General features: G+C 38.7%; 1 protein-coding gene and 1 pseudogene across 1 annotated transcript; both read left to right on the top strand.

Moving 5' to 3' along the window:
• Positions 1–3,842: 3,842 nt before the first annotated feature.
• LOC124102107 (putative gustatory receptor clone PTE01) lies at positions 3,843–4,779 on the top strand (annotated as a pseudogene).
• Positions 4,780–21,192: 16,413 nt separating this feature from the next.
• On the top strand, positions 21,193–22,137 carry LOC124102100 (olfactory receptor 7E24-like). Its single transcript, XM_046458341.1, has one exon. The coding sequence runs from the start codon at positions 21,250–21,252 to the stop codon at positions 22,135–22,137; it is 888 nt and encodes a 295-aa protein (XP_046314297.1). The 5' UTR covers positions 21,193–21,249.
• Positions 22,138–22,538: the final 401 nt, after the last annotated feature.

Genomic DNA, 22,538 nt, shown 5'->3' with positions numbered 1-22,538 from the left:
TGAAACAGTCTATTACAGCCTTTGTCAGCAAACCTTGTATTTAGAAAGAGGAAGCTTCAAACAAGAATATGCACTCTGCAGATCTCCTGTGAAATCCTGTTGATACTCTTTGCAAAATCTTGCTGTCAAAAAGCTTAATTATGATGTTGTCCCCAAAGAAGCTTATATGTTACAATTATGGTGAGGGATCTCTTTGTGGAAGAGTGGCTGAGATGAGCACAAACATCTAAGATCAAATGGGCACAAATATTCCAGCAAAGATCTCCCTGTGTCCCCCACTCCAGGATATCCTTGTAGCTGCCACATCCTCCTGCATTCTGGTAATAAGCCATCTCCATCAGATGAAGAGCAAAGCAGGTCTATACTGCATTACTACTCAGGAATTTTAAAAGGGTTAAGAATGTACCAGATATGTATGTACCTCAAGCTAAGACCCCTGGATCCCAGTTAAAATATTCTGATTTTGGAAAAAAGTCAAAAAGTTTAATGCAACACAACCACAGATTTACAATTTAATTTTTTCTGCTGTTTGCTAGGTTCATTCTTTCTTCAACAAAGGGCAGGTTGTTAGCATCTCTGAGACTCAATAATGTCATCCAAGGTGATTTCTTGTTGATACAATGACAATGAATCCAGATTAAACAGAAAACCTGTGCTATCTATGTAGTTAATATGTGATCATAGAATAAAATATAGGAAAAACCAAATTAGATAGAGTTACCTCCAAACAATGGCAGAGATGTCCATTAGCTTTGGAAAAGCAAAGTAGGAACAAAGGGAAGTGACAGTAGACACTTAGAGCCTGGCCTGAGACAAAGTTTTGAATTTCACAGCATTTTAATGCTGTAGAGTCCTTTGACCATCATTTTAAGAAGTAGATACACTATTTCTTTAATTACTGATTGCTTAGTTAAAAAATAACTTATGACCAAATGAATGTCACTGATGTATATATTTATTATGATTCATTAGTAAAATCTGGATATCATTGATAGTGTTAGTCCTGACTAGGTTAATCTTCATGCCACTCAACAAATATATCCAGTGACCCCAAATGACCATTTTCCTATCTCTGGATGGGCATTTTAATTTTGACCTTACAGATATGTGTGCTGGATATTTGGGAAAAACGTCTCCTTTTTTTTCTATTTCTGACTCCCTGAGGCCTATGCTCTGCTTGGCACAGGGAGGCATCAGAATAAGTCTGTTCAGCATTGAACCCCCAGCACCATTTCTTTTCTAAATTGACCAAAATGAATTTGGATTAGCAAATTGTGGCCTCCTGTCTGTACTTTCTTTCCTTTCAGCAGTGTCTATGGGTATAGACACAAGTTAAAACTGTCTCTCTGTGTCCATGTTTTGGATGTAGAGACTCTTTATTTTCATTTAATGTCATCCACAGCAGAAAAAGTTTCAGAAATCATGGCAGAGATTTTCATGGGTTTGAAGAAAGGCAAGGAGGCAGAAGTTGAAGGGCACTTAACACTGCAGCCTTCTACTGAGGCACAGATCAGAGTTTCACCTCATTCCAGCCTCCAGTGCCCTTGACCATGGCTTTCCTCCATAATGCTGATATTTCCCAAATCATGGAATTTTTTTTATTAAATCACAATGACCAAACATTTGTTGAGTTTCAAATATCCCTTTGGAGATAGTGTTATTTTCTGTGTTTCCCTTAAGCAGTGAGCAGGGAGAAGAGGAGAGATTCGCACACTGTGCACACACTGGCAGGTGGGATGTGGGCCTGAAATGCTACCTTCCTGACTCCAGCATGATCTCTTCTGCTGGATCCAAGGGAAAGAGTATTTCCTGAATTTGCAAATTTTCTTAAGGATTCATCAAGGAGAGATTATTACTACTTGGGGTGACGCTTCATTTTCCTGATACATATTAGGATTTAGAAGATATGGGTGATACTGGCTGTTCTTGAAGGGCATAAATGTAGGTTATTAGTAGCAAATTTGAACAGTCATTTTTCTATTGGAAATCAATCACCTAGCCCCAACCAACACATTTGTTGGAGTTGGATATTCTTATTTGAGTGACATGGAGATTGGCAGAGGGTTTTGAAATGATTATCTAATTAATAAACTATCCAATTAAAAGATTGTGTCCTTTCAATAGATAACACTTTGCATCAGATAAAGACTTTGCAGAAGGTGAATGTACTTCACAGAGTACATTCTCAGGTTAATGTAAACTTGCATATTTCATGGGCGATAGGTATTGTTTTGCAGAATACTTAGATGAGTATTTTTAAGTACTTTTAAGGCGACATGGTAAAGGAAAACTGCAAAGTAGATGATTCTGGCATGAAAACACCAAGAGAAAATTTACACATCCCCACTTCAAGACAATATCTGTGTATGGGAGACAGGTTTGGAGGAGAATGGAAAAAGGCAGAGATACTAAGACTCAAATTTCCTATGTAATAATTCAGATCTCTAGCCAATGTTTGTCCTGGAAGAAGTATTGTCAGATTCATATGTTTTAATATAGGTGATGATGTTATGGATCATAAGAATAAGCAATATTCACGGAGCATGTTCTATACACTAGGATATTGTTAGATAGTCAATTTCAGCTGTGGTATAAAAAAGAACCACTGAGAACTTCAGATGTGGATATGCTGATACAATTAATGTTGTAATGACATCACTATGTTAGATATCCTAAAATATGCACAAGTAGAAGTACAAGTTATGCCACTTGAAAGATTTGTTAAAAAATTTTTCTGATGACAGCCATACAAAGTGGGTAATTACTACCCCACTTTTTACAAATGAGATTTCCAAGAAGTTGTTACATTATTTCTTGTTGTACTCTATTTCATACTGTATCTAATTCAGTCACAGTGAGAAATGATAAATAATGAACCTAAATGTACTTCATGTAGCCTAAATAGGAGAATTGAAATCAATGTTTCAGGAATGACTGACCAGAAAATCTATGAAGAAGAAATAAGTAGATTGGAAATAAAACTTGGAATTTTGAGTCTTTACTTAGTGTTTAGATCATCAACAATGTACTTAATGGTTTGAGATCAAAAAACTATGATCCAGTTTTATCAAGCCAGATGGAGTACAGAATCAAGAAAATGAAAAAAAAAATCAAGGGGCATTTTATATAACAGATATTTTGCTGATATTATATGGGTTGATAAAATAAACCTGCATAAAATAAAACTATTCAAAGGAGATTCTTACAGTCTATGATTTTAAAATCATTGACAGGTACAGTGCACACTAATGCCACATTGTGGTCAGCAATTTTATTCATGTAATCATGTTTATCCAAATTTGAAGTTCACCAAGGATAGGATTTTTATTTATGTTACTTAATTTTTAATTAGAAAACTTTAATGAACAAAGGAGGCAAATGAGAATGATGAGAACACTTTGCAAAAAATGGGTCCATACTGCTTTCTTGTTATGATCCATCAACCTTGATCTAGTTGTCAGGAAAAGCAGTCCTTATGCAGTCTCAAATATCTTGTCAAAGGACTTTGTTGAAAGGCCTTAGAACCAAAGGAGGTATATCAAACTGCTTCTTAATTTCCTTTTTTTCTTAAAGATAAGCAATATTTCATTGTGATCATGAATTTATTCCCTCCTTTTCTTCTGGACTTCTAACATTGCTCAGATCAATGTGTCTCAAGTGAGTATGGAAAGAGGGGTGGATGATGGAGATGGGGTTTTTCACTATTGAGAATTATTGTTGAAGGTGTGTGGACCTAAATCTTGAGCACCTTCCTGAGCAAACTTGATTTCAATGTTTCCAGAATGAGGGGTGCCTGTTTTATTTATTTTTAAACACTTTCTTTGCTTTTCAAAAGGTGTCCAAGAAACATACAAACACAAAATTTAACCCGTGTCTCTGAATTCCTACTCATGAGCTTCTCAGAGGATCCAGACCTGCAGCCCATCCTCTTTGTACTATTCCTGTGCATGTACCTGGTCACCATCCTGGGAAACCTGCTCATCATCCTGGCTGTCTGCTCTGACTCCCACCTCCACACTCCCATGTACTTCTTCCTCTCCAACCTGTCCTTGGCTGACATTGGTTTCATTTCTACCAGGGTTCCAAACATGATTTTAGACATTCAAACTCACAATGATATCATCTCCTATGTAGGATGCTTGACACAGATGTCTCTTTTTACCATTCTTGTCTGTATTGATTATATGGTTCTGACTGTGATGGCCTATGACCAGTTTGTGGCCATCTGTCACCCCCTGCATTATGCAGTCATTATGAACTCTCGCTTCTGTGGCTTCTTAATTTTGGTGTCATTTTTGCTGAGTCTTTTGGACTCTCAGCTGCACAATTTGATGATTCTTACAAATTACCAACTTTAAGAATGTGGAAATTTCCAGTTTCTTCTGTGACCCTTCTGTACTTCTGAATCTTTCCTGCACTGACACCTACTCTAATAACATTGGCAAGTATTTTATTGCTACTGTATATGGCCTTCTTCCCATCTCAGGAATCGTTTTCTCTTACTATAAAATTATGTCCTCTCTTCTGAGAATCCCCTCTTTAGGAGGGAAGTACAAAGCCTTCTGCACCTGTGGCTCTCACCTGGCAGGTGTTTGCTTATTTTTAGGAACAGGTATTGCAGTGTACCTTGGTTCAGCTGCATCACACTCTCCCAGGAAGGATGCGGTGGATTCTGTGATGTATACTGTGGTCACCCCCATGCTGAACCTCTTCATCTGCAGCCTGAGCAACAAGGATATTAAAAGGGCCTTGAGGAGGCTGCAGAGGTGGACAGTCTGATCTTTGTCCCTGTAGGGTCTGGTTGCAATGTGTGTGGGAAAATGTAGTAAAGCTAAATAACTGGCCCTGTCAATATGCTTCTTATGTGTTAATTTCCCATAGAGTTCCATAGTAGAATGGCGCACACTGTGTTGGGTGGCAAATTTGGAAAGTTTTCCTACTGGGAACAAGGATTAATATTGGTGATATGAAGAATGTTGGGGAAGGATGATGGTTATTGTATCACAACAAAGTCTATATTTAATGCCATTAAACTATGCTATTGATGATGACGATAATGGCAAATATTTATAATTTTAAAATGCCATGATGAAAATGTTCTTGGGAAGCTACTATGTTTAAAAATTAATTAAAGAATCCAAGAGTGAAAATGGACTTTTTTCACAAAGAATTACTGAAAATAACCAGTTGATGTTCATTTTCTACCCTTATTCTTCCACCATTGCTGTTAGGAAGTCCTTAGTTTGTGATGTGCTCACCTATTGGCCAGCCAGGAGTGCTATGCTTTGAGCCTCCAAGGTCACACCATAGTCAATGGGAAGCCTGTGCCACCAGCATTTCAGCTTGATGGCTCCAGTCAGGTGGGCCCCATCCTGTGTTTCTTTTCACCCTGGTTGTGTCTATTAGGAGGCCCTACCTGAGTGTGCACAGATGTCAGCCCTAAAGATGATGTGAGAGGTGACTGGGTACCAGCCATGTGGAATCCACTCTCCTTAGTCACGACCACCTGAGCCAGTGTAAATAGGTAACTGCTGAGGGAGGTGAGGATGGAGGAAGGACCAACATGCAGTGTGGCTGCCCAGAGGGGAGAGCACTGCACAGTGTCAGTCATGGGGATTGAGCGTGGAGGCATGTGTGTGACATCCACAGTGGTGGTGAGCATGGCAGCAATGTCACTACAGTTTTCTTTTCCTCCCAAACTGATCCTTCTTACCACACACTGTCATCCTCATGGAGGGAATGTGCTCTTCACACTGTCCTCAGCACTGAGAGATGTCTATGTAGGTCAGGAGGAGGAGGTGGACCTGGATGAGGACAGCACACCAACATATGTTCCTTCAATGAGAGATCCCCGAGTGCCTGAAGTGTGAGCTATTTGCAGATTGTTTAAATTTGTCTGAAAATCTTCACAAGGTATAAGTGCCATGACCATGATATTTTATTTCACAGAATTGAGAGGATCAGAGTTTTTAGTAAATTGTGCTAGCTGTTTAGATCAACTAACTGAGGCTATGTTTGAAATGCACTGTGGGTTTGAGGCACATGGCATCTTGGCAGGACAGTGCTGGCAGGTTGTCCCCTCCACAATCCATTTGTGTTTTACATTCTTGTCAGTCCAGGAGAGGACCCTGTTTTTCTGTGTACTTCCCTGTGGGAATTCTGGTGGATTCCAGGACAGAGAAGCCAATGGCATCAGTTGCACCAGCTATGGAAGATTGGCTGTTATAAGACAAAGATCTAAGGTCAAGTGGGCACAGATAATGCAAGACAGATCTCCTTGTGTCCCCCTCTCTGGGACACCCTTGCAGCTGCCACATCCTCCTGTGTGCTGATAATCAGCTCACTCAATTTAAATAGGAGACCAAAAGCAGGTCAGGATTTCATTACTACTTGGAAAGGAATAAGACTGTATTCGATACGTACCTGCAGCTAAGAAGTCTGGATTCTGTTGACAAATCTCTGATTTTTGGAAAACAGTGAAGAGATTAGTGCATCAGAACCAGAGAGTTAAAATTTAATTTTGGCTTCTGTTGTCTCAGCTGGTTCTTTCTTCAATACCTGGAAGGTTGTTAGTGTCTATGATACTCAGCAATGTCATCCAAGGTGATTTATAGGTGATAGAATGTCATTGAATCCACATTAAACTGAAAATGTGTATTACCTATGTGACTGGTATTTGATGAAGGTGCAAAATATGGACAAAATGTTAGATAGTTATTATTCATATGGAAAGGCTAAACTTCACAGTATTCAAGTGAAATGTTTTTGACATGAATTTATTATTTTGATATTTCTATAATGTTATATTTTCATACTCCCCTTATATAAGTATATGCTGTATATCTGGGGTGGAATGACCAACTGTCTTTCTTTTCTTATACTCAAGAACTTACACCATTTTAGGCACAGAAGATATATATATATATATATATATATATATATATATATCATATTATATATTTTAATTATATATATTAGAAAATGTGTTAAATGTTGAATAGGCCATTTCTCTACAAACAGTTTTGCTTTGCTCAGTGGTCTTTCAACACACGAGTGCTCTCCTGTCTGTATCTTCATTCTACTCAGGAATGTCCCCCAGAGTCAGAGACAAGATTGAGCATCTCCTGTTTGTGTTACCCTTACACAGGGCCCATACCTCCCTTTGTGAACATCTACAAACCTCAACAATGGCAGAGGTGTCTATGAGCCTAGGAAAACCAAAGTAAGAACAAAGGGAAGTGACAGGAGACTCTTAGAACTTGGTTTGAGATACTCTAGAGAGTTTCACATCGTTCTAAGTCTACAATGTCCTTTGACAGTTTTGTTGATCATTAGACCCACTATATAACTGAAGGCTGAATGGTTAATTAAAAAAACCACAAAACATAAAAACCATAATGACTAAGTAAATGCCATTTAAGGGTAGACTTATTCAGGTTCCCACAGCAAATTTTTGTTATTTATATTTTATCCTAATAAGAATGGATGTTAAATATGTATCTTTAAACATGTCGAAGTGAAAGAAGTAAACTGAACATGCAGCTTAGCTCCTCATTAGTGTTAGGGTCCAAAACTCATGTGGACATACATTTTCTTTGTATTCTCCATTAGTGATGGGAACTCCTTGGAGATGGGGATTTCATGGACCAATTAGTTTAATTATGAGCTCTGTGTACTGATCTTCCAATATCATATCATAGTTCATAATCAGCCTGTGACTGCTGCCCTTCCATTGATAGTTCTTGTCCAGTGAGCTGCATGGCTGTACCTCCTCCTGGGGTATCTGCATCAGGAAGCTCCTGAGCACACGATCTGTTCCTCTGGACACAGTTGCTCCTTCCCTGGGCTCCACACTTGGTAGGGTCTCAGGATCAGCACTTCTTGGTCATGACACTGCAGGGAAGCAGCGTGACCCAGTAAGTGCAAAGGGGGCCTTGGATGTAGGAAGGACTGGGGAAGTAGTGTGACCTCAGCATGAGGACACTCACCACTGAGTATCCAGAAGGGAGGACACCACATGCAGCTTCAACTTGGGGTTGTGGGGTTCAAGATTTTGTTTCAGGTGGGGAGATGAGAAATCTTATTCAAACTGTGCTCTCCACCCACACTGGTTCTAATTCACACAGAAATCTCACCAACAACCACACAAAATGAGTCCTTCAGAAGTGTTTCCTAAGCTCTAGGAAAGGACTATGTAGTGATGATAAGGATGATGAAGGGGATGACAGGAGACTAGATCATGAACTGATGTGCCGGGTTTCCCGGGCTCAGGTGCTGAGCAGAGTGTTTGGTCTTATTTCATGTGCACCACCTCATTTTGTTATATGTGTCCACACTATTATTAGTATATAGAAAAAGGAAAAAATGTGTTTTACTTCTGTAACATGTACTCCATTGTTAGGTGGGAAAGGGTGCAGCCTGTTTGCACTGGGCTGTCTGACCATGAACCTAGGAAATCACAGGAGAACCATGGTAGCCTGTCCCATCAGAAGGCCAACCTGACATTTATCTTCCCTGTCACTGCAGATAGAGTGGTGCTCTTCCACTTGGGATTCCTGGGGACCACAGGGCAGAGCAGTAGGTGGTGCCTACTACATGCATCGTGTAAGAACAGCCACAGGTCACAGGAGAGGTCACAGTTGGTGAGGTTGATAATAATTCAGCACTGATCAGACTCTTGGGCCTCCTCCAGAACCTTCTTGGAGCTCACCACATGCTCCTCCATGCTTGTAAAAAGTTCTTTCACACTCAAAGCAAACCTATGGTCAGGTTTTTATTTCATTCATGAAACTGGAAAGGTTTAAAAAATGTACCTGAGGTTTGCCAGTGGTTAAGACCTCTGGACATAATCTGAGAACTTCCTGTTAGGTGGGAAAGAATAAAAGCATGTAGTGGATGGGTCTCAGAGTCTGCCAGTCCCACTTACTCTGTCTGTGAAGTTGTGCAGGTCACTAGTGTCTGGATTCAGCATTGTCATCTGGGTTGATTTCTAGTTGACACCCCTTCAGTGAGTAAGGATTAAATAGACACTGGAGATGCATGTGTGCTGTACTGGGGGAGAACATCTCCTTCCTTCTATTCTGACTCCTGTGACACTGCTTTGCTTGGCACAGGGAGGCAGCTAGAGCAAGTCTGTTGAGCACTGAAACCTGCCCCTCCCCCATTTTCCTTACCTTAATTGGCCAAAATCAATCTGAATTAATGGGGTTATTGATTCCTGTCTGTTTGTTCATTCTTTAAGCCATGCCCTGTGGAAACAATGACAACTTTAAAGTGTCTTTCTGTGTCCCTATCACAGTTACAGGTCCTCCTTATTATTTTGTAATATCATTTACAATAGTCAACTTGTATGGGATCATGACACAGATCTTAATGAGTTTAAAAAGGAAATGAAGCAGAAACATAAGGGACACCTAAAGCTTGACTCTTCAACTGAGGCACAGATCAGATTCCACATCCTTCAAGGTTCCAGTGTCACCTGAAAATAGCTTTCCTCCCTAACTTTGATATTTCCCTAATCATGGAATTCTTAAAATTAAAATCACAATGACCAAATTTATTACCTTCCTTCCTTTTCTTTGTTGCCCCGTGTTTTGGAGATGGGTGTGATTTTCCCTATTTTCATTAAGCAGAGAGTGAGGGAGATGGAGGGATTCACACACTGTGCACACATTGGCAGGTCCTTGTGGTGGGACTGAGCTGTGGCCTTTCTGACCCAGCCCAGGGCACCATCTCCTCTACTGGAGCCAAGTGGAAATATTATCCTTTATAGAAGATAAGATTTTTCAGGTGTTATCATGTAGAGAATATGCCTGCATGTAGCAGTGTTTCAATGTTTTAATGATACATTGTAAGACTAAGGTAAACATGATAACAGTTATTTTTAATAGTGACATAAATGCAGCCATTAATAGAATATTTGGGCATGCATTTTTTCCCATTGAAAATCAAACACCTCTACTGTGTCAATATCTTATACAGAAGTTCTTATTTGAGTGACATGGAGAGAGGCAGAAGCGTTTTGAAATGGTTGCCATACTAATAAACTGTCCAGTTAAGCAATGTCCATTCTTCAGGTGACACTTTGCATCCAATAGAGACTTTGAAGTCTATCAATGTACTTCACAGATGGAATTAAGACTTCATGTTAATTTATACTAGTAGATTTGGGGGGCAATGGGTATTGTGTTGCAGACAACAGGTTCTTTAGATGGATTTTAATGAAAAACTAGATGGATGTGTAAATGAATACTGACATAGAAAACATTGACAGAAAATTACACCTTTTCAATTCATAATAATAAGTATGTTTGGGAGACAGGTTTGCAGGAGAATGGAATCAGGAAGAAATACTAAGACTCACGTTTCTTAGATAATTGTACAGTTTCTATCCAAGGTTAGTCCTGAGACAAGTATTATCAAATGCTTATGCTTTCATATAGGCAGAGGGTATTATTGACAATAAGAATAGGTAATATTCATGGAGCCTGTTCTATGTGCCAGGATGTTGTTAGACATTGGTTTCCAACTCTAGTGAAAAAGGACCCCTGACCTCCAAATGCAGATATGTTGATTAAATTGGTATTGATCTGATGTCACATTATATGGATATACTAAAATATCCACAAGTGGATATAGTAATAAATGAGACACAACCACTAGATACACAATTGGAAAGGTAAAACATAATTTCTTATGAGAACCAAGATAGGTAATTATTTTCCTATATTTAAAATTTGAAAATTCCCCAGAAGTGTTTACGTTAGTTCTTGTACTGTCCTTTTATGAATTGTTATCTAATTCAAGCACAGTGAGAACTAACATATAACAAACCAGATTTGTCATCATGTGGCTTAAGACAGAGAGCTGAAATCCACACATAAGGAATGACCAGATATCCATAAAGTGGAAATAAGATGGTTGGAAATAAGAGAGAGCTTTAGGGCTTCCCATGGTGCTCAGATCTTATATTTTGAACTTGATGAGCTGAGATCACCAAACCCTGAAGCAGTTTTAACAGGTCAGAGGGAGAAAAATCACAAAGTGTTATTTTGAATATCAGATATTTTCCAGATATTGTATGAATAGAAAAAAAGCCTGTATAAAATTAAACTATTGAAAAGTATTTCCTATCATTTGTAATTTTAATATCATCTACTTTTGCCACATTAATAGTCAGTGTTACTATTGATTAAGTGCATTTAATTCAATCATATTTATTGACATTTGAATTGTGCCAAAGACAAGAATATTTGTTTCATATTAATCATAATTTTTGAACAGCAATCTTAAACTCTCAGAGGAGAGAAGTGAGAAAAATCAACAAATGATGAAACCCTTTCAAGAGAACTGGCTCATAACCTGCTTTCTGACAGTGACCCATCACCCTCAATTTAGTTGTCAGAGAATGGAGCCCCAATGGTATCTTAAATAGAATAAGTCAAAGAAGTTTGTTTTGTTACATACACAAAAATGAAGTAAATTGTCCTGGTTCTTAATTAACTTTCATGAAGATTGCTTTTTCTTAATAGAAAGGCCATTACTTATTCTCTGTTTTCCTTTAAACCATAGGCTATATTTTATTATCTTCTTGAACTTCTCTCTTCTGCTCCTGGGCTTCTAACTTTGCTCAGTTTAATGTCTTCAAATAGGGAATGGAAAGAGGGGTGAATGATGGAGAGAGCCATAGTGAAAGAATGTGCAAGACTGGGTGTTGCACTACTGAGAACTATGTTGAGGGTATGTGGATCTCTATTGTGAGCAGCTTTGTGGTGCATACTTGAATTCAAATGCACACAGAATCAGGGAGGCCTGCTGATGTAGTCTTTTCTCACTCTCATTGTTTTCTGAAAAGATGTCTGAGACATAAAGAAGTACAAAATTTAACATGCATCCCAGAATTCCACATCATAGGTCTCTCAGTTGACCTAGACCTGCAGCCCCTCCTCTTTGGACTGCTCCTGTCCCTGTTCCTGGTCACAGTGCTGGGGAACCTGCTCATCATCCTGGCCATCAGCTCTGACTCCCACCTCCACACTCCCATGTACTTCTTGCTCTCCAGCCTGTCCCTCACTGACGTCGATTTCGTCTCCATCACTGTCCCAAAGTTGCTGGTGAACATTCAAACTCACAAGGAATTTGTCTCATATGTGGGCTGCCTGACGCAGATGTCTCTTTTTGCCATTTTTGGATGTATGGATTATATGCTTCTGACTCTGATGGCCTATGACCAGTTTGTGGCCATCTGTCACTCTCTGCATTACCCGGTTATAATAAACTCTCACCTATGTGGCTTCTCAATTTTGACGTCTTTTTTTTCTGAGTCTTTTGGACTCCCAGATGCACAATTTGATGATCTTACCAATTACCAGTTTCAAGGATGTGGAAATTTCTAGTTTCTTCTGTGATCCTTTTTTAAAAAAAATATTTATTTCCTTTAGTTTTCGGTGGACACAACATCTTTGTTTGTATGTGGTGCTGAGGATCGAACCCAGGCCCCACGCATGCCAGGCGAGCGTGCTACAGCTTGAGCCATATTCCCAGCCCTTTGATCCTTCTCAACTTTTGAATCTTTACTGTTCTGACACCTTTTCTGATAATATATTCAAGTATTTTTTTTTGTTGCCACATATGGCCTTTCCCTATCTCCAGGATCCTTTTCTTTTACTAATTTTATGTCCTCCATTCTGAGGATCCCATCCTTAGGAGGGAAGTACTAAGACTTCTCCATCTCTGGCTCTCATCTGGCTGTGTTTGTTTATTTTATAGAACAGGCATTCATGAATAATTTGGTTCAGCTGTGTCACATTCTCCCAAAAAGGGTGCATTGGCCTCAGTGATGTAAGCTGTGGTCACCTCTATGCTGAACCCCTTCATCTACAGCCTGAGGAACAGGGACATTAATGGAGCACTGATGAGTCTGCAAAGCAGATCTGATCCTATCTAGAATTCTAGATAGGGCAGAAAGGTGGGAGGGAAAGGGAGGGGGCAGGGGATTAGCAAGGATGGTGGAATGTGATGGACATCATTATCCAAAGTACATGTATGAAGACATGAATTGGTGCTGATATGCTTTATATACAACCAGTGTTATGAAAAATTGTTTTATATATGTGTAATAAGAATTGCAATGCATTCTGCTGTCATTTATTTTTTAATCAATAAAAAATAAAAATAATAATAATAAAAAAGATATTGTGTCCACCCAAAACAAAAAATATATATTCAAAATAAGTTGAAAACTTGAAATCACTGTTCTATGTTAAACAATTTCATCTATAGTAGGTTAACAATACAATTAACCAAGGCAATAAAACTATGTTACAAATGTGACTGTTATAAAAAAAAAGAATCCATCTGGTCCTTGGCTTTTCTTGGTTGGTAGGCTCTTGATGATGTTTTTTATTTCATTAGTTGAACTTGGGTGGATCATATGTCTAGAAATGTTTTAATGTCTTTGATATTTTCTATTTTCTTGGAATATAAATTTTCAAAATAGTTTCTAATTATCTTTTGTATTTCAGACATGTCAGTCTTGATATTTTATTCTTCATGTTGTATTTTAGAAATTTGAGTTTTCTCTCTCTCTCTTTTTGTTAGAATGACCAGGGGTTTGTTTATTTTATTTATTTTTTCAAAGAACCAACTTTTTTGTCAGTTTTTCAATTGTTTTGATTTCATTGATTTCAGCTCTGGTTTTAATTATTTCCTGTCTTCTACTGCTGTTGGTGTTGATTTCTTCTTCTTTTTTCCCCCTAGGGCTTTGAGAAGTAGTTTTATTCATTTATTTGTTGACTTTTTATTCTTTTAATGAATGCACTCAATGCAATAAACTTTCCTCTCACTACTGCCTTCATGATGTCCCAGAGATTGTGATATAATATTTACTTGTAAGAATTTTATTTCATCCTTGATTTCTTCTACTATCCATTCATCATTCAATAGTGTATAATTTAGTCTCCATTTGTTACAGTAGTTGTATTTTTTTTATTTTATCATTGATTTCTTATTCCATTGTGATCTGATAGAATATAGTGTATTCTCTCTCTCTCTCTCTCTCTCTCTCTCTCTCTCTCTCTCTATCTGTTTTTACTAAGAGTTGCTTTGTGGCATAAGATATGGTCTATTTTAGAGAAAGAGTTGTGATTCTGAGAAGAAAGCATATACATTTGTTGATGGATTATGTATGTGAAGTCTGAATTATTGATTGTATTATTTAGTTATATAGTTTCCTTATTTAGTTTTTGTTTTGAAGATCTGTCCAGCAGTGAGAGAGGTGTGTTAAATTCACCCAGTATTGTTGTGCTGTAGTCTATTTGACTCTTGAAATTGAGTCTGTTTAATGTACATAGATGTTCCATTGTTTGGGGCATAACTATTTATAATTGTTATGTCCTGCTTATATATACTTCCCTTAAGAAGTATGAAATGTCCTTCTTTGTTTCTTCTGATAACTTTGGTTTGAACTCTACTTTATCTGAGATGAAAATGGAAACCCCTGCTTGTATACAGAATCCATATGAGTGATAAGTTTTCCCCCCATCCTTTCACCTTCAGCCTGAAAATGTCTTTGCCCATGAACATATTGTTGAGTCTTGCTTTTTAATCCAATCTGCCAATCTATGTTTTTTGATTGATGAGTTTAGGCTGTTGACATCCAAGGTTATTATTGTGATGTTTTGTATTCCCTGTCATTTTGATTTATTTCTGGTTTTTAATTTGACTTAGTTTCTCCCTTGATTGAATGTCCCTTTAGTGTAGATCCTCCCTTTGCTGGTTTTCACTGACTAACAGGTCTTGTTTTTGTCTGGTCACTGAAACACAAGCCCTATACTTCTCCTTAACAACATCTACAAACTTCAGTTACTCAAGAACAATGGCAGACATGTCCATGAGCCTAGGAAAAGTAAAGTAGGAACAGAGGGGAGTGAGAAGAGACCCTAGAGCTTGTTCTGAGACACACTTTAGAGTTTCTCATCATTCCAATCCTGCAGAGTCCTTTGACAATTGTCCTGAGCAGGAGAACCACTATTTTTTAAATGACTGAATGCTTCATTAAAAAAATGGCCAAATAAATGTAACTAAAGCATATGCTCATTAGGTTCAAATAGCAATGTTTTGTGATTTATATTTATATTGCACATTTGTACTGAGAATAGACATTAAAATCTGATTATCTTTAAAACACAGAAGTGAGAGCAGTAAATTGAGTACATAAAGTCCCTCCCAATTAGAGCTAGGTTCCAAATCTTAAGTGGACCTTCATTTTCTTTTCTTCATCTTCCTGCATTAATGTTGAGAAATCCTTAGAGATCACAGTGCATGGACCAGTTAATTCAATAATGAGCTCTGTGAATTGAGCTTCCAAGATCCTATATTAGTCCACATTCAGCCTGTACCTGCAGCCCTTCAGTGCATAGTTCCTGTCCAGTGAGCTGCGTGGTTGTGTCTCCTGCTGTGGTTCTGCATCAGGAAGCTCCCAGCTGACAGAATATTCATGGGAATGCTGAGCACAGAGTCTGAGCCTTTGTTGGGCACCAGGTATAGGTGGGTCTTGGCATGTGCACTTCTTTTTCATGAGTCATCAGAGAAGCAGTATAATCCAGTAGGTGCAGATGGAGCCTTGGGACCCTGGAAGAAAGATGGCAAGTATTGTTCCTGTATCAGAAGGACAAACATCACAGTTTGAGTATCCAAATGGGAGTTTTCAGTATGTAAATTTTCATGCATCTTGTTTGAAAAGTTTATGTTTTTATTTTTACTAGGGTATTAGATATCTTATTTAAAATGTGTTCTCCATTCACACTGGTTCTGTTTCCCATAGGGTACAAAATGTGTCCTCAGAAGTGTTCACTAGCCTGGTGCAGCAGTGTGTGTATGTAATCCCGGTGGGTTGGGAGGCTGAGGCAGAGGTTTGCAAGTTCAAGGCCAGCCTCAGCAACTTAGCAAGGCCCTAATTAATGTAAGGAGGTCCTGTCTCAAAAAATGAAAAGAGCTAAGGCTATGGTCCTGTGGCTAGGCACCCCTGAGTTCAATTTCTGGTACCAAAAAAAGAAAAAAAAAACCAGAAAGAATGAATAGAAAAAAGATTTCCTAAGCACCATGAAGCCTCTGGTGGTGATAAGGATGAGGAGGACAATGCCAGAAACCAGAGCAGCATGGACTGAGGCTCAGGGCTTCCCAGGCTCAGGGGGTGATCAAGTGTTCCCTATCATCAGTTTCATTTCTTGTGCATTGTCCCACTCTGAAAATGATGACCCATTTATTATTATTTTACAGTAAAGAAGAAACTTTATAATTATGCTACTTGATCTTGTTGTTAGATAGGAAAGACTGCAGCCTGGTTGCACTGGGCTGTTAGACCGTGGACACAGGGCACCACAGGAGAATCCTGTCCCATTCCTCTTCCCTGTCACTGCAGAAAGAGAGCCTTGCCCATGGTGCAGTTCCTTGCTGGATTCCTGGTGATGAAGGGCAGAGCAGGGCGGGTGCCTGCTGTATGCACTGTGGAAGAACAACCAAAGGTCACAGGAGAGGTCACAATAGGGGAGGCTGATGATCATTCAGCACAGATCATGCTATTGGGCCCCTTCCATGACTTCCTTGGACCTTATCATATGACCTTTCATGCTTGAAAACAGCCCTCTAATCTTAAAACAAACTTAATATTATGTCTTTATTTTATTTTATTCTTACGTCACTGGAAAGAACTTAACTGTGTACCTGATATTTAAAATCTTAGGACATAGGTAGAGAACTTTATGTTGGGTGGAAGAAAACAAAAACACACAGCAGATGGGTCTTAGAGTCTTTCAGTCCCACTAATTGTGTCTGTGAAGGAGTAAGTCACTAGTGTCTGGATTCAGCATTGCTATCTAAGTTGGTTTTTGTTTGATACAACTGCATTCACTAAGGATGAAATAGATACATCCTGCTCTTACAGGAATAATGAGGAATTTTTGAAAAATTTCTGAGCAAAATAAGATCTAGATATTATTGTTACTGTTAGTAGTGATTAGGTCAATCCTCATGCAACTCAAATAATTTATCCCCTACTCAAAGTTACAATATTTCTATTTCTGGATTGGATATTTTTATTTTGATGCTCCACACATCTCTGCTGTGTATTTGGGAAGGTGTCCCTCTTTCTATTTGTGACTTGCTGGGGCCCATGCTTGTCTTGGCACAGGGAGGCATCTAAAACAGATGTGTTCCACATTGAATTCACCTGATCTTTCTTCCCCAAAATGGTCCAAATTAATTTGGATTCATGGACTTCTTGCTTCCAGTCTGTACTTTCATTCTTTGAAGCAATGTCCCATGAAAATCATGGCAAGTTAATCACTATCGTTCTATGTCCTTGTCATGGACATATGAACCCTTCATTTTTATTTAATTCCCTCTAACTTAGTCAAATTTGAGCACTCACAGCATAGATTTTCTAAAGTAAAAGAATAGCAAAATGTGGTAGTACCTGGGGATTCCCTGAAACCCAAGCCTTCTACTGAGGCACATATCAGAGTTTCCCACTGTGGAGTCTCTGGGGTCTGTTTTCAATTTCTTTCCTCAATACTGTTGGCATTTCCCTAATCATACATCTTTTAATTTAAAGTGACAATGACCAATCAGTTATCAAGTTCTGAATTCCCCTTTGGTGCTGCACATGTTTCGGAAGTGGGTGTTGCTCTCCCTCTCTCCTTAAGCAGTTGGAGCCAGGAAAAGTGGAGTGATTCTCACACACTGTGCACACACTGGCAGGGCTGTGATATCAAGTGTTGCTCTTATGACTCAAGTGCAAGTGCTTTCTCTTCTACCTGAGCAACATGGAAATATCCTATAATCCAGATAAGATTTCTTCAGGAGTCATTATGCAGAGAATATGTCATGGTCAGCAGTGTTTGGATGACACATATTAAGATGAAGATGTAGGTGAGAATCACAGTCTCTATGTCAAGATTCCTCTGTGTTTCTTCTTTGCTAACAAAGCAATAATTCTTATTTTTCCCTTTTCTCAAAGCCCTCTTTGTAATGTTGAATTGGTATTGGGACAAGATGAAGCTTTGGAAACAAATTGGTAATGTACCTGGGATCCCACAGCTGCCCCCACCCTAGTCTTCTTGGGCAGCTCTAACACTCCAGGCAACCCCCTTCCACCCTAAGGATGCCAGGTGGCTGGTGAGCTTATTAAGAAATGACTGCTGGAGAACTAGGACCTTGTGGCTTTGTCTTGTGATGAAGCAGAGGAGCTGTGCCTGTGAGTAAAGTAAAGGACTGAGGGACTGTTCCAGCAGCTTCTAGGGAAACTTTTCCTATGGAAAACTCCCATGTTCTCTCTCTGATCCTTAAAGATTGCTATATTTTGGTCTATTGGAGAAAAAGGAAACTTAACACAGTAAACTTGTGACACATTTGGCCATCGGATAAGCAGCCAGTATGCATACCAAGACCCTTTTGATTCTACACATCTGGTTCCCCTTCATGGACATATGACTATATTGGGATAAAAACAACTAATATATGTAATTATAATGCTCTTTAAAAATTAAGGGGAGATCAATATGGTGGAGGAAAGGGACTGGGGGAGGGAGGATGCAAGGAAAAGGAAAGCACTAGGGAATGATACATCTCAAATTATAACATTATATTGAGTTCATGTATGCATATGTAACAATAAATGCCACCATTATGTACAACTATCATACACTCATAATAACATGGAAAAACCCAAACCCAACTATTAAGTATAACTATAATAATTACTTTTTTAAATTGGTAAGTAAAAGTAGCTCTTAAAAAGTAAATTTGGACATGAATTGTTCTTTGGAAACCATACACACATCCTCTGCTGATATATTTAGTAGAAATTCTTATTTGTGTTATATGGAGAGATGAACAACAATTTTGAAATGATTGCCATATCTTACTGGTTAAATGATGTGCTTTCTTCAGGAAATACTTTGTGTAGGATGAAGTCTTTGAATAGACGAATGATCTTCACAAATGGAATTAGCATCTCAAGTTAATGTAAACAGTGCATTTCTGGGGCAATAGGTATTGTATTGTGCATTACTTAGATAACATTTAGGTGCTCTTTATGTAATTTTTAATGGAAACCTTTATGGGAACATAAATTAATATTGACATAGAAACATCAACAGAAAATCACACCTCCCCATTTCATGAAGTAGGTGTGTTTGGGAGACAGGTTTGTGGGAGAGTGGAATCAGGCAGAGATAGTAACGTCACAGGGGAAGAGATACTTCTGGAGATGGGTCCAAGGAGTCCCCAGGGCAGGGGGGAGCTCAGCTCTGACCTAGTGAAGTTCCAACTTCCTAGTGAACACCTGAATGCCTGACCAGAGAGTCCACAAAGTGGGGTTCTTGTCATATGTGATGGAGAAGGATTTCAGCAGGAGCTGGACAGAGGCATGGACAGAGGTTTATTTATGAAGGCAGGTACACATGCAAGGGAGAATGTGGGCTGTCTTGAGAGTGAGAGGCAGCCCTGTTTTGGGCAGGGTGTACAATGTTTATAAAAGGGCTGTATCAGGTCCTGGACAGGAGGTGGAGCCAGGGTGGAGCTGCACAATTTTGCACCAGTTTCCCCTGCACTTGTTTATTTCCCCCATATTACAGGGGCATGAGCCAAGGGCATGGGCCAAGAGCATGTTGTTCAAGATTTATAACTGTACTTTCTACATCTCACAGTGAATATTGGATGTTTTCTTTCAGATTCAATATTTCTCTCTCTTTATCCTAAATCCCGAGCTCACTAAGAACTCAAATTTCTGAGGTAATTGTTCAAGTCTCTCTATACAGAGTTAGTCCTTAGACAAGTATTGTCAAATACCTATATTTTAACATAGGCAGTGGGTGTTATTAAAATATGAGAAGGTAATATTCATGGAGCTTTTTCTAAGTGCCAGGATATTGTCAGACAGTAGTTTCCAACTCTGGTGTAAGAAAAAAACCACCTAGGATTTCACATGCAGATATCCTGATTAAACTGATGTTGGTCTGATTTCACAGTATGTGAATAATCTAAAATATCCAAAGATGAATATTAACCTTAACTGAGACAAAACCACTAGTTAGGCAATTGGAAAGATATTTAAAATAATTTTTTATAACCAGAAACCAAGATAGGTAATCATTACCCCAAATTTAGACAAATTAAATCACAGCAAGAAGAGACAAATAATGAACCCATGTTACACTCACATAGCATAAGTGAGAGGATTACAATCTGCATATCAGGAATGACTGACCAGAGTCCACAAAGTAGAAATAAGTATGTTGGAAATAAGAGCTGAGCTTTGGGCCTTTTTTTGGTGATGAAATCTTAAACTGCAAACTTGATGGACTAAGATCACAAAACCATGGAGCAGTTTTAACAGGTCAGCTGGAGGACAGAATCAAGGAAAGAAAAACAGTGAAGAGCTCTTCTATATGCCAGCTATTCTGCTGATATTGTATAGGCTCATACAAATAAACCAGTATAAAAACAAACTATTCAAAGTGTTTATTATCATTTATGTTTTTAATATCATCTCTTTCAGCCACATTTGTGATCAGGGTTACTATTGATTTTGTGCATTTGGATCAATCATATTTATCTAAATTTTAAATGTGTCAAAGACAAGGATATTTGTATTATATTACATACCTTTAAAGAGCAAGCTTTAATCTGCAGAGTAGGGCAATGAGAAAATTAAAAAAATGATGAAACACTTTGAAGACAAGTAGCTCATAACCATGCTTTCTGACTGGGAGACATCCCCCTCAAGTTGTAGAAAAAAGCATAGTAAATTTAAGTGGTTCTTTATAAACTTTCATGAACATTATTTTTTCTTGATAAAAAACTTATTACTTTCCCTGAATTTCCCCTTAAATGGTAGGCTATAATTTCCTGCAATCATGAACTTCTTCTTTCTGCTCCGGGGATTTTAATATTGATCAGTTAAATGTCTGAAATAGGGTGTGGAGAGAGGGGTGAATGATGTAGGTAGCAACAGTGAAAGAGTGTGCAAGTCTGGGTGTCTCAACCTATGTTGAGGGCCCCAACCTATGTTGAGGGCCTGTGGATCTCCAGTGTGAGCAGCTTCCTAGTGAATACCTGAATCCAAATGCATGCAGAGCGAGTGGAGCCTGCTGATGGTTTTCTTTTTTTTCCTTACACTCTTTGCTTTTCAAAAGGTGTCCAAGCAACACAAAAGCACAAAATATAACTCACATATCAGAATTCTATCTGATGCAACTCTCAGAGGATCCAAACCTCCAGCCCATCCTCTTTGGACTTTTCCTGTCCATGTACCTGGTCACAGTGCTTGGGAACCTGCTCATCATCCTGGCTGTCAGCTCTGACTCCCACCTCCACACACCCATGTACTTCTTCCTCTCCAACCTGTCCTTGGCTGACATTGGTTTCATCTCCACCACGGTCCCAAAGATGATTGTGAACATCCAAACTCACAACAGAGTCATCTCCTATGTGGGCTGCCTGACACAGATGTCTATTTTTGGCATTTTTGCATGTATGGATTATATGCTTCTGAGTGTGATGGCCTATGATCGCTTTGTAGCCATCTGTTACCCCCTGTATTACCTGGTCATTATGAACCCTCACCTATGTGGCTTCTTAATTTTGGTATCCTTTTTATTAAGCCTTTTGGAATCACAGTTGCACAATTCAATGATCTTACAAATAACCATCTTCAAGAGTGTGGAAATTTCCAGTTTCTTTTGTGACCCTTCTCAACTTCTGAATCTCTCCTGTTCTGACACCTTTTCTAATAACATTGTCAAATATTTTCTGGGAGCATTTTATGGCCTTTTCCCCATCTCAGGGATCTTTTTCTCTTACTATAAAATTATTTCCTCCATTCTGAGGATTCCATCCTCAGGTGGGAAGTACAAAGCCTTCTCCACCTATGGCTCTCACCTGGAAGTTGTTAGCTTATTTATAGGGACAGGCTTTGGAGTGTACCTTGGGTCAGCTGCATTGCCTTCTCCCAGGAAGGGTACAATGGCCTCCGTGATGTACACTGTGGTCACCCCCATGCTGAACCCTTTCATCTACAGTCTGAGGAACAGGGACATTAAAGGTGCCCTGAGGAGGTTGCCCAGCAGGATGGCCTAAATCTCAGACCTTGTGGTGTCCAGTTGCAATGTGTGTTGGAAAATTCATTATAACTAATTATCAAGTTGGGTTAATCTGCCTCTTCAGGAACATTGATGGGTTTAATACCACACGTGATGTAAGTGTAATGCCTGCAGACAGTGATGGGGAGGAATGTTTGGGAGTTCTTCATATTTGGAACAAAGTATCACTTTGAAATAATGAAAGATTTTTGAGATGGTGATGATGAATATTTCAAAAAAATCTATGTGATCAATAATGCTTATCATGATACTTGAGAATGGTTAGAAGGAAAGTTTTTTAACTTCAATTTACTGCAACAATAGTAATATAAAGCTAAAAAGTTTTTTTAAAGAAATGAAAAATTTATAGTAGAGAAGAGCCTCTTCCTTAATAGAGAT

The sequence above is a fragment of the Marmota monax genome, unplaced genomic scaffold, assembly GCF_021218885.2.
Source record: "Marmota monax isolate L192 unplaced genomic scaffold, Marmota_monax_Labrador192_F-V1.1 WCK01_AAM20220418_F8-fsc00730, whole genome shotgun sequence".
NCBI classification, from domain to species: Eukaryota; Metazoa; Chordata; class Mammalia; order Rodentia; family Sciuridae; genus Marmota; species Marmota monax.
The sequence above is the reverse complement of the archived record's forward strand: the minus strand, read 5'-3'. Positions and strand labels throughout refer to the sequence as shown.